Source organism: Helicoverpa zea, chromosome 22 (genome assembly GCF_022581195.2).
Source record: "Helicoverpa zea isolate HzStark_Cry1AcR chromosome 22, ilHelZeax1.1, whole genome shotgun sequence".
In the NCBI taxonomy this organism is placed as follows: domain Eukaryota; kingdom Metazoa; phylum Arthropoda; class Insecta; order Lepidoptera; family Noctuidae; genus Helicoverpa; species Helicoverpa zea.
The window spans coordinates 7,316,367-7,333,336 of record NC_061473.1 but is presented as its reverse complement, the minus strand read 5'-3'; the positions used below and the strand labels follow the sequence as shown (position 1 = coordinate 7,333,336).

The 16,970-nt window shown below is 37.8% G+C and overlaps 1 protein-coding gene across 1 annotated transcript; it reads left to right on the top strand.

Annotated features, from left to right (window-relative positions):
• The first annotated feature begins 162 nt into the window (after window positions 1-162).
• Window positions 163-1,062, top strand: LOC124641458. Its single transcript, XM_047179524.1, has one exon. The coding sequence runs from the start codon at window positions 163-165 to the stop codon at window positions 1,060-1,062; it is 900 nt and encodes a 299-aa protein (XP_047035480.1).
• The last annotated feature ends 15,908 nt before the right edge of the window (window positions 1,063-16,970 follow it).

Here is a 16,970-nt window from a genome sequence, read left to right as displayed (position 1 = left end):
ATATAATTCTCTTTTTGCAACTTCTATATACTGCTTGACCTCTTTTTTTGGAAGCTTTTTTTAATATTTCCATTATTCATGCATATATTTTATTATAATATATGAACAAATTTTGTATATTGCCTATTGTAATACAACAACAGGATACAAGAAACTTTAGATATGACTGATGTTTCTCCCACAAACAAGACCGACACCACAACTCTGCGTAATGTTTCGACCACCAGAGGGAACAAAAGACAAGCTCTTAGCTCTCCACCTCAGGTGGCTACTGAAGAAAAGCTTTCGCGAGATAATGTTCGTCAAATAATTCAGGAAGTAATGAAAACTGAACTGTCGCAAATGCTGTTAAAAATTAATGAAAGTACTAATAACATCCTAAACAGAGAGTTACAGCCTATTCATGAGAAAATTGCAGTCATGACTGACTCTATGACATTCATGAATAGTCAGTATGAGGATCTACTAAAGGAGCACGCCGCATCTAAAGAGATTATAAAAGACTTGCAAAGGGTAAATATGGATATGAAAAATAATATTGGCGACTTAAAAGAACGTATAAATCAGCTGGAACAACAAACAAGATCCAATAATATCGAAATTCAGTGCTTACCAGAGAAGAAGCAGGAAAATTTGTTTCATATTGTGGCAGCATTGTCTAAGGTGGTTGGATGTACTATGGAGGATAGAGATATCTTGCATTGCACCAGAGTTGCTAAACTCAATCCCAAAAATACCCGCCCACGTTCAATAGTAGTACAGCTCGCATCTCCTAGGATTCGCGACCAACTCCTTGCATCTTCTATTAGTTTCAATAAAAATAACTCAGAAAATAAGCTGAATACTACACATCTCGGCTACTCAGGACCAAAGACTGCAATTTATATTATGGAACACCTCTCCTCTACGAACAAGTCTCTGCATGCTGCTGCGAGGATTAAGGCTAAGGAACTTGGCTATAAATATGTCTGGGTCAGAGGAGGTCGCGTATTCATGCGTAAAGTTCAAGAATCCGAGCACATCCTAATTAGAAACAAGGACATCTTAGATAAATTAGCTTGATTTAGATTTTATCGTTACCTATTCCGAAGTATTGGCATTTTGATTATCAATTAAAATTCGCAGAAATTAATATATATTACCAGAACACAAGAGGTTTGCGAACAAAAACTCACAATTTTTGTCATCAACTATCTTTAGAAAACTACGACATTGTAATTTTAACTGAGACATGGCTGAATAGTTCTGTCTTAAGCACAGAGCTATTTGATAACAGATACATAGTGTACAGAAGAGATAGAGACGGTAGGAAAAAGGATGGGGGAGGAGTATTGATCGCTGTATTAAAGACAATAAAATCGAAACGTATGGTTCACTGGGAGAGTCAATGCGAGGATCTCTGGATAACTATTGAGCTACCTTTTATGAAATCTAATCGTCAAATGGCTCTGTGCGCAGTCTATCTACCACCGCCTGTGCTGCGAACAAATTTAGAAAATTTCTTAGATTCTTGTAATGCCATCCTTGAGCGGACAGGCCTAGATGCCTGCATTATTGGTGATTTTAATTTAAGCATCATTAATTGGAACTTGGTAAGTGACTCAGCGAACACTTATACTCCGCCTGGTATCAGTCATATATTGTTGGACTTTACTCACATGCACAAATTTGCGCAACTCAATAGCATTACAAATGTGTCCGGGCGGATATTGGATCTTGTATTAACCAACCTACCTTCTGTGGGTGTCACTGCTGCTCCAAACCCCCTTAGCATTGTTGATTCTCTGCACCCCCCAATCGAAATTCTATTAAAAGCAAATATAGATCAAAGACTACCCTACAATCCTCAAAATACGAAACCTAATTTTTTTAAACTAGATTACGAGAACATTTGCAAAGTCCTTAACGAAGTAAACTAGAATAAAATATTTGAGGGCGTTTCTGATGTAAATGAAATGCTTCGTATTTTTTATGATAAAATTATGAATGTTATACAATTGCATGGACCTTCTAAGCCTTCATCTAGACGTAAAAAATATCCCCCTTGGTTTGATAAAAATCTGATAAGAGCCTTAAGAGAAAAAGAAAAGATAAGAAATCGTCACAAAATATATAAAAATCCAATGGACAAAATTGAATTCAATTTGTTGAGCAAGAGGTGCGCTAATATGGCAACTTGTTGTTATAATAATTATATAAAAAATATCGAAAATGAAATCTCTAGGAATCCGAATCGCTTCTGGGCATACATTAAGGATAAAAGAGGTGGTTCTAGTTCATTCCCCGTCACAATGACTAACGGTACTACAGTGTCATCAGATGGTTTTAAAATTTGCGAAATGTTTGCCTCTTATTTTTCATCGGTTTTTAGCGATGCAAAAACGACCAATTGCACTCCTGTCTCAGAGTATCTACATAATATGAAGAACAACAGTCTACCTCTGACGGCACCCGTGATTGATCAAGAGAGCCTTTTAAATAAGCTGAAGTCACTGGATATTCGAAAAGGCGCTGGTCCTGATGGCATACCCCCTATATTTATTTCCACATGCGCGTCCGCCTTAGTACCCCCATTACTAATAATTTTTAACAAATCTCTCTCCACTGGCGTTTTTCCAGACTCTTGGAAAAGAGCAAAGGTCGTGCCGATCTATAAAAGTGATGATAATGATAACATAGTTAACTATAGACCCATCTCTATCTTATCTACTCTCGCAAAGGTTTTTGAATCCATGATTTGTCCCTACATCCAGTCTCACTTTAAACTTTATTTAAACGCTTCTCAACATGGGTTTGTAGGTTCAAGATCAACTTGTACAAATTTAGTTACTTTTACGGAAATGTTAGTGGATGCCGTTGACAGCGGCAAACAATTTGACGTAATATACACAGATTTTAGTAAAGCTTTCGATCGTGTACCCCACAGCATACTTTTGTACAAGTTATCGGCATATGGAATTACCGGCACCCTTTATAATTGGTTAAAATCTTATCTGGAAAACCGTCTTTTCTTTGTCGCTGTTAATGGTTACCAATCTGAGACTTACAAGACCACCTCAGGGGTTCCACAAGGCTCTCACATCGGTCCGGTTCTATTTAATATGTTCGTTAACGATATCCCTAACTACCTTCAGTTCTCTGAATGTTACATGTATGCAGACGATCTAAAATTTTGCAGATTAATCGAATCAAATGATGATACTGCATTACTTCAGAGAGATATCGACTCGTTAGCTCAATGGTGTACGGATAATGACATGGAATTAAACGTAAAAAAGTGCTACCATATGAAATACACTAGGAAAAAGAAATTCGTACCATCGGAGTATCGCGTGGGTCCTGTTGTTATCCAGGAAGTTAACCAAATTAGAGACTTAGGAGTCACCTTTGATAAAGAACTCACATTTGTACCTCATATTGAGAATATCATAAAAAAAGCTTCAAGGATGTTGGGATTTGTTATTAGGAACGTTGCTGGATTCAGGCGCAGTAGCACAAAGATTCTGCTATACAATTGCATTGTACGTAACGTTCTAGAATACTGCAGTACAGTCTGGAGACCTCACTATGCCACACATAACCTAAGGCTGGAACGAATACAAAAAAGATTCCTTTGGCATCTGGCGTTTTCATCCGGAGTTGCAAAAAAGAAACGCTCATATGAAGCCAGACTTGCTCATTTTAAGATAATTTCATTGGAGAGACGTAGGAAAATCACAGATGCAGTTTTCTTATACAAACTACTCCGGTGCAAAATAGACTGTCCACAGTTACTTAGCAAGTTTAAATTCAGAGTTCCCGCTAGATACCCTCGTGCTCCTATCACTCCCTTGCATCCCCCACTCCGTAGAACAGTTCTTGGCGCAAGCTCCATCATTCCCCGGCTGTGTAAGCTATTGAATAGCTACAGTGATCTTGTTGATGTGCATTCCGACTCACTTGGCAAGTTCCATAAAATAACCTTCAACACTGTATAAATTTTTCAATTATCTTTCTTTTTTCTTCATTTCTTTAGTGTTAAATTACTAACTTTAAAACATGCAAATATTTATAATTATTTGGCATTTGATCCATTTTTAGCCCACATTAAGGACCACAATTTAGTGCATGTGGCAAAATAAATTATTGTGATACATCGCATGCTGTGCTTACCTGTAAGAAATTGTTACACTTAGTTTATTTATAGTATAATTAATTTTGTAATATTATGAGTGTACACAATTGTTGGCGAGCCAATAAAGAAAAAATAAATAAAATAAATAAAAATATATATTATCTTTTTTCAATACTTGATAATTATATTATAAAATAGGAGGGATGTTTCTAATATATTTTTATCAGATTATAGTTAAGAGGGTATAAAAAACACATGTTCTATTTTATGTATCTGTTATGGACCAAGTGATAAATTGGGCAGTATACATAATGCCCGGTCATTATGAGAAATGCCCAATATGAGAGTGCAATTTGATAATAATTATTCAAATAATCAAATTGACCGGGCACTATACATATTGCCCGTGACCTTTTGGGCAAAGTAATACAAACATATTTAATTTCATTTTTTTAACATAACACATCCCATATTAATTGACCCAGCTTGGAAGTAAGCATGCAACATGCAGCAAGCATGGCTTCTGTCACGCCGCCTCGCCCCTCCGCGCCTACGCGGTTTTGAATTGCACTCTAGGGGTAGGGCAGACAAGACTACGTGGAGTCGGTTTTGCAGCGATTCGTTTTCGTCACTAAGTTCAATTTTTAATACAATGTTTTGAATCCAAATTAAATTCGACCATAAAAAAAACGAGCCAAGAAAAATGAGATCAAGAAAAACGAGGCCGAGTAAGTAAATCAGATGACAATTGCCCAATTAATAATTTTGTGGCTAGACTTGTAATTTTCCATTAAAATAGAACATATAATTTAAAACAATAATCATAAAATATGTAGCAAGTAACAGGATTTATTTATTAGAACAACTGCCACCCTCGCACCGCATAAAATATAGCTTTATTATCAAATTGCCCAACTATCATGTACCAATATAATAATGCCCGTACAATGTGATAAATAATGAAGTTAAGATAGTTATTAATCACTTGGCCCGATAAAGCTAGACATTATGCATAATGCTCGGGCATTATAAATAATTATAAATAAAGCTGGTGAACAAGGTTTTTGGTTTTTCCAAACTGTTTTGTCTTCTATCAGGTAAAGATTAATATTCTTTTGGCTGTAATGTCAAGTAGACTTTGCAGAGTAATTTTAGCCGAAGAATCAGAGTTCTCTGGTGGGTAACATTCTTTCTTCTCTTTTTGCATTTGGTAATGCGAATGCCTTCTCGTATAGCTGTCTCTCTCAATGTCATGTATTGCCATTTTGACAGCTTCAGAGATAGGAATAAACCAAGAGCCTTCTGAGGTGTAAATATTTTCTTGGTGAATGGTTGTTTCACCATGACGTCTTGAAAGGGGAATGCCAAGTCGCCATAGTAATTTAGGCCCTCTGTGCACACAAATATAAAATAATGATAATAATAGGGAGCAATTCTTACAATTAATTAGTAAAAGAAATGGTTTACAAAAAACTTAGCATTTCAAAGTTATTTAAGATTCTTATATTCCATCAATACTGTTTATATTAATGAATATAATAAACTGGGAGTCAAATAATACAAAATCCATTGTAGTTTTTACATCTTTATTCATTTTGTTCATCATCATATGTCACTAAAACATCATCCAAAAAAGTGTGCCGGTGGAAGAATATTATTCTGATGCCGTGCCCACGCTAAGTACGCTCATTTTATTATGTTAATCGACTCGCCAAAGCACCACCACACAGGTCGACAGTCTGACAACGACCGACTCCCCACCGCTCGATCCGGTATTTATAACCGAGTGACGTATGCGCACGAGGCGTCATAATAATGACATAACCTATACAATGATGCACATGTACCTGCATACACTACATCTCTCCCTTGTTGTTTTGATTTTAACCTTGTTTCAAAAAGTCCAACAATCAAACTCATAAATATTTTGGTAATTTCTTAAAGATCTATCAAACACCTGCAGCACAACAAAACCACGCTATCAGATCAGTCCACCGATCACACTGCCATCAAACTGATTTACTTTGTTCCGTTTCCATTTCATTTCCCTTTCCATTTAAGGAGACGACAGATATCGGTGATACTGCAGGACACTACATCCCTTCCCTTGTGAAATAAACATAAATAAAAATCCGTCCCTTTGCAGACGGTAACATACCAGCATCTGCTTCAGGCTCAACAAGACAAATTCGTAGCAGTGATATCAGGCCGGCAAGTTTAACTTCAGGTTTTGTAGCCGCTGTTCCGGCCCTGTATTATATCTACACTAGAGATGATCCGTCCATTTGGCAGACATCCCGCCAATCAGTCCATGTGAAATCAAGCAAGTCTGAAATATTGCTGTGCCTTCAGATAATGAGCACTCATCTTGCTTGGTTCGACTTCACTTAAAACTGATACAGAATGCATTGTTCCAAGGTAAAAGATCGGCATTAGGGTACCTCATCAATGCTTTTCACTCATTCAAAACCGTACGAGCCGTACGAGGAAAGTAATCACATAAGATCGTCCCAATTGAATGGTGACCTAGATGGACTGTTTCCAATTTGATGATGACCATATACTTTGTCATCCATCTAATGGCGACCACATACTTTGTCTCCAATTTAATGGTGACTCTATACTTTGTCACCCATTTAATGGTGACCACATACTTTGTCTCCAATTTAATGGTGACTCCATACTTTGTCACCCATTTAATGGTGACCACATACTTTGTCTCCAATTTAATGGCGACCACATATTTTGTCACCAATTTAATGGTTTAAATTGTAGTTCTATGTACGAGTTAAGTACTTTGTGTGCCTTGTAAGCAAGAGAATGCTAACTCAACTAATTTTGGTAATATGTAGTTTTTAATTTGAGAGTGGAATATCAAAGCCTATCATTATCTCAGCAATGTAACAAACAATCTGGTCTTCAACCCTATTGATCAGCGCTAGTACTTTGCACGTTTCTGCTAGTACACTCGCTGAAATTCTGATATAGGCTTTAAATACCCTACATCAATGTATGTCCAATATCTAGTCAAGAAACTGTAAGCTTCTTAGCATTCAACACCCAACATATGAATACCTTACTGCATATAATAGTTGGAAGCGACCTGCATCCAGCGTCTTCCGGTGACCTTTATAAGGTCGTCTTTATAAGGTATCTGTGGAGATCAAAGGGGGAGGCCTATGTTCAGCAGTGGACGTCCTATGCCTGAGATGATGATGATGATGATGATGATATAATAGTGCGATAGGAATACTTATATTTCGGTTAGGCATCCAAGAACACTATTATCACCAGACATTGCATTCTGTAATGTTTGTTTGCTTTTATTAATGTGGTTTTCAAAAATTAAAGTAGTCAAAGAATTATTATGCTTTGATGGTAAGCTTTTTAGTGTCATGGTTACATATTGATTATAACGAAGGTGTAAAGTAACATTACGAATCAGATTTTAACTAATTAGAACCATATTATGTAACGAACGCACTTTAACAGGTGTCACTAACTTTGCACTATATATTTTGAAGCTGTGACATTCTGCATCACCATAAAATAGAAGAGTCCCTGACCCTCAACTCATGCTCTTCTTCCTTTCAACAAGGTGACAGCAGCTCACAAACAGTTTTCTAGTCGATGCAATTTTCCTTTTGCAAAACAACCGCTAAACTTTCTAAAACATTTGTCTACACATAGATAAATGTGGGTGGGTGGGTGTGGGTGGTGATATTACTGTCATAATATGGGCACAGCATCCTACAGTGCGGCGGCCGGCAATACAGTTACAGCAGTACTGCTGTATTGCTGCCCGGCCTGTGTTAGCAGTGCTGACTAAAACATACACGAAGTATACATACTTTCCGACTAACATCACGACTAGCGATTCTGGCCCTGACCAGTAAACAGTTATGTCCAAATATATTGCCATTCATAATTCTATTTCTAGCATTAGTGCATACTTCAATACAATACATTCCATTAAATCTTATGTGCTCACCATAATATGAGCGAGCTTGCTTAAGTTGGTAAGTCCCACATGCAATCAATATTAAATCACTAACATTTAAAGCAGGGAATTCAGTTAGATTTTCATTACTAACAGTTATGTTGCGAAAGTCTGCCCTACTCGTATTAAGATTTTGATTCCGAACATAATCAGACAGATCATTATTTTTATTCATATTTTGATTTACTATTTGTAGAATTTCAGCAGCATCTTCCCTGTCCTGTACTCTCAAATGGTACTTATTAATAAGTGCACCAGCCACAGAGAAATCTATCATAATATGCTTAGAAGCCCTATTAAAAAATGCTTGCCTAAATAATTTAAACTTAGTTTTAAAAATGCCATTAACCACTTCCACCACCCATCGACATAAAGTGACTGCTCTTGTCTTGTTAGCGTCTCTTGTGGTAAGTTGTGTCTCACCCTCTTCTAGAGACAAAGGCACATGCACATTGTACCCACAACTCTCTAGTAGTTCCAATGAGTCCCTAAAACCTCTGTCCAAAATAAAAATCCCCTGGTTGAAAAAATTGCCGACAAGGGCTATTTTCATCTGAAAACTCTTAATTAATTATATTAGCATCCGTGGTTGTTGCAGGATAGGGGCCCAATATATCGATTATATAACCATCACTACATACAAATAAAAATGGTTTTTTCCAAATTGCGGTATTTATGTAGCGAGTAAGTCTTTTTTTGATACAGGTAATTGGAGCTTTTTTCTATCAGCCCCTCCAAAAAGGCCACTTGGAATCAGAAGATTCCTTCTAGAGATATCTTCCCTTGTGATATGATTTATACCGAGGTTTCTTGGAACAAAGTCCTGGTGCAATATTTCACGAGCTGTATTCATTAATGTTTCTAGTGTGCTCCTGGGCACTCGCAACAAAGCTGCAATACGCTCGTTACTATCCCCTGTTCTTAATTTCATTAAATAGGCTGCAAGCGCAAATGTTCCTCTATGCCTGCCTGATAACCAGTTTAAATTGAAGGTAAGATTTTCTTGTTATTTATTTATTTTCAAGCATATAAGAAGGTAAGATTTATTATTATTTACAAGAGATGTTCGAACTGTCGTCCTTCAGCAGCAATACATGCACGACATCGTCTTAAAAAAGATCTACATATTTGTCGGGCGTATCTCCTATTATTTATGCATTCGGCTGCCTCCGCTATTCTCTGCCGAAGCTCCTCTACATTTTAAATCGGCTTGGAATAAACTTTTTCTTTTAGTGCTCCCCAGTAAAAAAATCTATTGGATTTAAATCTGGTGAGCGGGCTGGCCACGATATTGTACCAGACCGTCCTATCCATCTGTTTGGAAATTCTTGATTTAAATATTCCCTAACTGGGAGAGCATAATGAGCTGGGCAGCCGTCTTGCTGGAACCACATTTCTCTAAAAAAACTAAGTGGCACGTCATCAGGCAGTAGACCAGGCAAATGATTTTGTAAAAAATCTAAATAATTCACAGCATTTAATGCTTCTGGTAACTCATAAGGTCCTACGATTCTTCCATTTAAAAGCCCGGTCCACATGTTTACTTTAAAACGGTGTTGAGATCTATCTTGTCGCATTAAATTCGGATTTTCTACGTGCCACTCATGTAGATTCATCTGACCATATTTTTTTTTCTAAAAATCGTGGGTCCTCCCGGTGTCTTTGTAACATGGTTCGGCAAAATGCAACCCGAGGTTCATAGTCACTAGGTAATAAAGTTTGAACACGCTGCACATGATATGGATGGAGATTATGTTTCTGTAGTATGCGATGGGCTGTACTTTTAGGAACTCCTGTGTTTTCTTCAATGGTAAGAACCGAAGTACTCGGATCTTCTTCAACGGCTTGAAGTACAATGTCCTCGATAGGTAAGGAAATTCGTCCTTCACCATGCACTTGGTTTGGCAATCGTCCCTCCGTGGTCAATAGACGATGAACGTTCGTAAAAACTCGATGATCTGGATAACGATCTGCACCAGGGAATCTCTCCCGAAACATTCTAGCAGCAGCACTAGCGTTACATCTGCATTATAGCTTGTTTTATTTGGTAGATCCCACATGCAATTAATATTAAATCATCCATTGTTAATCGTGGGAAGTCAGTTAAATTGCCAGAACCAACGGTAATGTTAACAAATTGAGCCCTTCTGCGATTTAAATGATATAGATTTATATAATCTGCTAAAGTATTATGGATATACATTATCTGATTAATTACTGATAATATTTGAGCAGCATCCGGTCTATCTAATATCCTTGGATGAAACCTATTAATTAATGCTGCAAAATCTTGCATCATGTGAGTAGATGCCCGATTGAAAAATTCTTGCCGAAACGATTTAAATGTTTGTTTAAATACAGCATTTATGACCTCAACAACCCAGCGACAAATAGTCACTTTCCTGGAGTTATTAGATCTCCTCAATAGTGCATTGTGTGAACTGAATTAATTTTTAAGAATCTCGGCATCTGATGTTGTTGCGGGATAGGGCCATATCCATCACAACATGTTAAATTGTTGTAAAATGGTTTCATCAAATTCGTAAACTTGTGCAGAGAGTATGTTTGTTTTTGATATAAAAGTTTGAGCTTTTTTGAATGTACACATAAGTTCCATCCATGATTACAATAGGTTTAACTTGACATGTGCTTCCAAATAAGGGTGCTTTCCATTAGGGATTATTCAATTCCTCTGAGCAATGTTTTCTCTAGTTACATGCTGCAGGCCTAAGTTTTGTGGTACAAAATCTTAGGTAAGAAGTCCTCGCAGTATTCATGTAGAAAGCCTTTGATCTGAATCACCAGTTCTTAACCTCTTCCAATGTTCTTCTAAATTGATGTTTAGACATACCAAGCCAATAATAAACTAAATGATCATCGCTATCTTCAATATTTGCAAAATCGATATTATTGCCTATTTGGTTTTTTAGTTATGATAGTTAGCAAATCTTCAATGAATGCAGCGGTGAAGGTATGGTTTCCACTATCCCATGTACGATTTGTCAGGTGAAAGTTACAGATACGGCAGTTTTAAGGAACATGGAAAGATAAATCACATAGCAATCTCACACGAATTGAGTAGGAATATGCATTCTTTCAGTTTCATGGCAGTCTGGAAAAATACAACATCTTTCTGTATTTGCAGCCCTCGTATAACTGGGCAGAATTATTTCTAATTCAGTTGTTGATGCTGATTCTTGTACAAAATGTATAGCGGCTCTGTCCGCTCTCTGCCAGCAACGATGACAAATGCGACTTAATGATGAAACCTAAAAAGTATAATGTATTATTATTGTTAGTATCTGTGGTACATTTATATTTCTTCTGTATTAAAAATTATGGTAACACTGTGTAGTTTTGTCAAGGTTTCTCTCTTCACCACGTTTTCTTTGTGTCCTATGTATCGTGGTTGCAAAAAATAGAAAAAAATGGCTTCGAAAAATTGCGATATAAATATTCCTATTATCGATGGCACGGATTACAGTAACTGGAAAATACGAATTCTCAAGTTTCTGCAATTCAAGAAATGTAAGGATGTCATTATGAGAGCGAAAACTGAAGCCGACAAAGTTGAGTGGGACGACAAAGATGTCCAAGCAACAAATTACATAGCAGTTTTTTTTGTCAGGGGGGAAAATCCTCATGGACTGTACTCCACCTGGGGTAGGTGGAGGGGTGTGCCGGACTCTTACCGGCTAAAAACCCTTCCTGGTGTTGCCTCCAATTACCTGTTGTCGAGGGCACGGGTATCGCCAAAGCATTCTTCCGCACCCCCGACAGGTATTGGCCCGCCAGATGTTCGAAGGCGGCGGATGTTCACCCTCTGTGGCCGTCACCCAGCGGCCACAGTAACTCCACTGAGAGAGGCGCGCGCAACACAACGCCACCGTCTCGAGGCCAGTTTCTGATCGGACGACAGACGCCCCTAGTCTATCGTCCGCAGGCCGCGCCCTATGGTGGCCGGAGATCAGCCACCCTGCGACGCCCCCTACGTCTGCTGCGGGTGGGGAGAGAGGTAGCAGATTCTCTCACCCTTTCCGCCGCCTCCTTTAAAACCATCACCTCCTCGCAAAAGGAGGCGACGGCATTCCACTCTTCTTCGCTGCTGACCATGCAAGACACGACGGCCGGCAGCGAAAGATTTCCCGCAGCATCCAGTACCGCAGTTAAATCACGGCGCTGCGTTGCCCATGCTGGGCACTCCGCCAACGTATGCAACGCCGAATCTTCGTTGCCGGTGCCACAATGGTGGCATTCGGGCGTGGGCTCCCGGCCTATGCGACACAGGAACTTTCCGAAACAACCATGTCCGGTGAGAACCTGTGTCAGCCGGAAGCTGAGGGCGCCAAGCAACAAGCAGTTGGAATATGTAAGTTGATCTTGATTCAGTCTACGAAATAATAAAGAAATTCAACAAGATGTATTTTAAGAAATCAACAGCGTTACAAATAGTGTGCAAATATAATCTCGAAAGTATCAAATTGAAAAATTACTCTGAAGTGTCTCTATTTTTCGATGCATTTGAAAAAGCTGTAAACGAGTTAAAACAAGCAGTTGCAGTGGTATCTGAAACAGAAAAGCTGAATTACATGTTGAAGGCACTACCAGCGAGTTACAGCTATATAGGCGATCTGATTGACGTCTTGCCGGAGGGTGAAAAGACAGTTGACTATTTAAAAAGTAAAATAAAGTTGAAACATACAGAAAACGTAAGTGAAGTTACAAATGATACATCAAATACTTTTAAGGCAGAAACCAAGCCATCATATAATTGCTTTAATTGTGGAAAACCTGGCCACCTAAGCCGAGACTGTAGGTCTGGCAAGGTAAACCGTGGTCGAGGACATAGTTTTTACCATAACCGAGGACGTGGTGTTTCAAATTATAGAGGACGTGGTTTGCCAAATTATCGTGGACATATAATCATAGAAGACGAGGGTCAAGAAATTATCACCAGAATAATCCGGAAAGTCCAGGTAACAGCTTTCACACTACTATTGTACACAATACTTGCACAACGGAGGAGGAGAATAAGCCCGAGAATGGTCAAATAACTTGGTTATTGGATAGTGGCTGCACAGACCATATTATTAATAGCGATAAGTACTTCAACACTTATGAGACATTAACTTAAAGTTAAAATTGAGGATGGAACAATATTAGAGGCTACAAAAATTAAAGATAACATTAAAGTTTATTTTTTAGTCTATGGACAGAAATCTGAAGTGATTTTGACAAATGTATTTGTAAAAGAAATGAAAGCAAATTTTTTGAGTTATTCTAAAATTACTGATAAATATTCAATTACATCAAAAGGAAAGTTGACAAAAATTTACAACAATTTTGGGAAGGTTTAGCAATTGCAATTAATGATGAAAGACTATATAAGATGAAAAGTTATATAATATGACTAAAAAGGATATGACAATAAAAGAAAAACTACATCGTACTTTGGGCCATACAAATTTAAATAATTTGGAGTTAATGTGTAAAAATGAATCATTAGAAGGATTACCTAAAGAGATTGAATATGAATATTTAAAATGTGCATATTGAAAATAAAATGCATAACTTACCATTTCAAAATAATCGCCGTGTTACGTCCGACTTTTCCTGTGATTGTGCTTTTAATAATTTTTCTAGCGCTGCTGTACTGGTCTTAAAATGTCGGACGATAGTTTTAATGTGTCCAAAGACTAAAGGCAGATTCTTTCAGATTAAATAACTTGGCAGCTACATCTGTCCATTCGGCTGCTGCATCAACTTCAAAGGGTGACTTAAAAAACAGAGATAGCTTGCCCATCTCTGCAAAGTCTTGGAATCTTGTGGCAAATTCGTTGCTAAGATCGGCCAAAAATTTTATAAACACTGCAATGTCTTCTTCAGAGTTCTCCTGTATTCCAGAATTGTCGGAAAATGAACAAATTCTTGTGTTTTTTCAAAGATATCCAGCTTACGACGAAAAGCAGACACGCTTTGTAATAACATCAAATCATACACTAATACATACATATTTTACATAAACAACTTAAAACTAATGCACACGAAGTGTCGGCGTCGTGGTAAAACTGCGAGGTGTCGCATAGCCGATCACATATTAATTTTCCATTTCTTTGAGCGCATTTAGATATTTCAAAATATCTTTTAGAAAAGCCACAACCAACATATTGTGCTTATTTGTTACGAACTCAAGGAGCTTCTTAGCGGCCTGCGTATCTAAGTTTTGCAAGAAGAAGGCTACTTCTTTTATTGACCAAAAACGTTCAATAACTCGACCTTTACTTAGCCTTATTGTTGTGTTGCAGAAAGTCAGAATACGCTGAATCACATTCAAAAAGAAACTCCCTGAAATGTCGGTGCTGAAGAGCGGAATGAGATCTTATAAAATTTATTTACTTCTTCATGTATCGCTAAGTTTTCCACAAAAGGCTATCTGGTGGATTGTGCACTGATATGACATTAGGCCTGAATTTGTATCCCTGATTCTCTTGACGACACCCTTTTCTTTGCCAATCATTGCTGGAGCCCCGTCAGTAGAAAGAGACACCATTTTGTCGTAACCGATGTTAGATTTAGTAGATAATAAATTGATCCATTAGAGTCTGGCCAACGAAAGCTGTCAAAAAGGGCGGCAAAATTTAAAAAATCAAGAGCTGCTAACCCCGGGTATACGCTGCTTTCATACTTATTATTATTCTAAACTAATAAGCGTTATTCATATCAGTGAGTAATAAATAACATTATTTATAAATGCCATAGCATAGCCAGGGTATGGCATTTTTTGACTTCTGCATGCATTGAAGTCCACAGCTCAACTTCCCGGGCACGACATTTTATCGAAGAGATGAATTAAAAGAAAAGTTATTACTAAACGTTTATTTGAATAGATAGCACCGATACAATTAAATCAACACAATAAAGGAGTTAGGAGTCATAATTGAAATCGGAATCCAAGTACTCTACACCTGATATTATAGAATTGGCTTCACTGCTTTCTTCACGGCTACTGCTAGTGCCTCCAACATGTATGTTCAAGTTCCGGTATCAATAAGACAATCCCTTAATTTGTACTGCTCTTCAACATGAAGCACATGATCGGTGTACTTCTTCCAGTCATTAGCCGTTATTGATGCAAAACATTCTTTTATAAAATTTTGCATTTCGGACCCCGGTATTCCTATATTTCTACTTGCCACTTTTCTCTTCGCCTGACTCCATAAAAGCTCAATAGCGTTGAGGTCGCTATCGCAACGATACGGTGGCAGCCACAAAATTTCGTGATTTAAGATATGAATGTACCTATTTTTTTAGGACTTCTGCTTCATAAACAACTGCAGCTCTGTTATCTTTCATTAGACACATTAGTTCTGATTTCGTATGATATTCTTCAAAATTAATATTATTCTCTCGAAGCCATATACGGAGATTAGATTTAGAATCAGACATAATAGGAGGTATGTTCGCTTGTTTTACATGATACCTTGCATTGTCCATCACAAGTACGCTGGGTTTCGTGAGATTTGGTAGTCAGCTGATTTGGATTTGTACTAAATACCAATAATGCGCCTGGCACAAATCCTTCCTCCGATCCTGCATGCACAATGATATGCCTTTTACCTGATGAAATTTTAGTAGTGACACCACTTGTTGAAGGTCCTAGAAACTGTTGCTGAATGTGGACGTTTTTTCCCTGGAATATTCCACTGCCCACAAAATTAGATATACAATTATCAAATCCCCTGACTTTAGTAGTACCTACTATGCAAGCATTTAGTACACAGAGCTGTAGATTCCTCTGGTATATATTTAGAAAAAAAGTACCGTCAAGAAGTCCAAGACGCGGTAGTGAAATCGTCGATGTACTTGAGCCCTGAGACTGCAACTCTTGATTCAATGAATCATTATTGTCCGTGTCCGAAATATTAATTGACGTTGACGACATATTACTATAGTCATCTTCATCCATAACTAATAAGTTTTTAAGAAGTTATAGAAATATCCGTAAAATATGAATTGTTCAAATCACTTGTACATTCAAAATCAAAACGCACTGAATGACGTGACTCGTGCTGTGAATTGCTCTGCGTGAGTGCGCGTCACAATCAAGTTGCGACACGTACAGCGCGGCCGTCTGCGATCAGTGTACCGTAGATTACATTTTGCCTCGCAACAGAAGTTTTAAACCCTTCGACAATCACACTCTGTTCCATGCTGGTCGAAGATCCAGAATGATTTTTATAACAGTCGTGTTTTATAACGGGCACACCTTTGAGCGCTGCTCGGGAACAAACGATACAATATAACAACTTTCCCTGTTCTGTACCCAATAATAGCAGCGACGCCCGACGGAGCCGAGTAGTTGGTTTTGTAGGATCTTTTTGACCAACAGCAGTCAGCAACAACAGTAATAATGGGACTACCGTCTTTGACCTCACCACATGCTTCATCAGCTTCTTCCTTCGCAGCCACTTGCATACTTTCTTCAGCTGCAGCTTTCCACCATGTTGCTACTTCATCATGACAATCAGCATACACTTTTTGTTCCAGTATAGGTAGATCTACGGAAGCTAATAATTCATTTAAGTTAGATCTTCCACATCCAATCATCATTGCTCCGGTCACAGCACTGATTTACCCTCATGTTGCCGTAAAACCAGGCAACTTTGCCACTTTGTGTTAGCAAAAAAAAGTTGAAGAGACAATCAATCAGCTAAATAGTAATTTTATGCATCATTGAAATAAAATCTAAAATCTATTGTTTTCTCATTCAGTAAAGATAATTTAGTACAAAGAACTTATATGGCAAAGTCGACGTTCACGTAGGGTAAGATTGCCTTAGCAAAATTATAGCTAATA

Coding starts and splice junctions, on each gene's coding strand:
- LOC124641458 (XM_047179524.1), top strand. CDS start 163: ATGACTGATGTTTCTCCCACAAACAAGACCGACACCACAACTCTGCGT.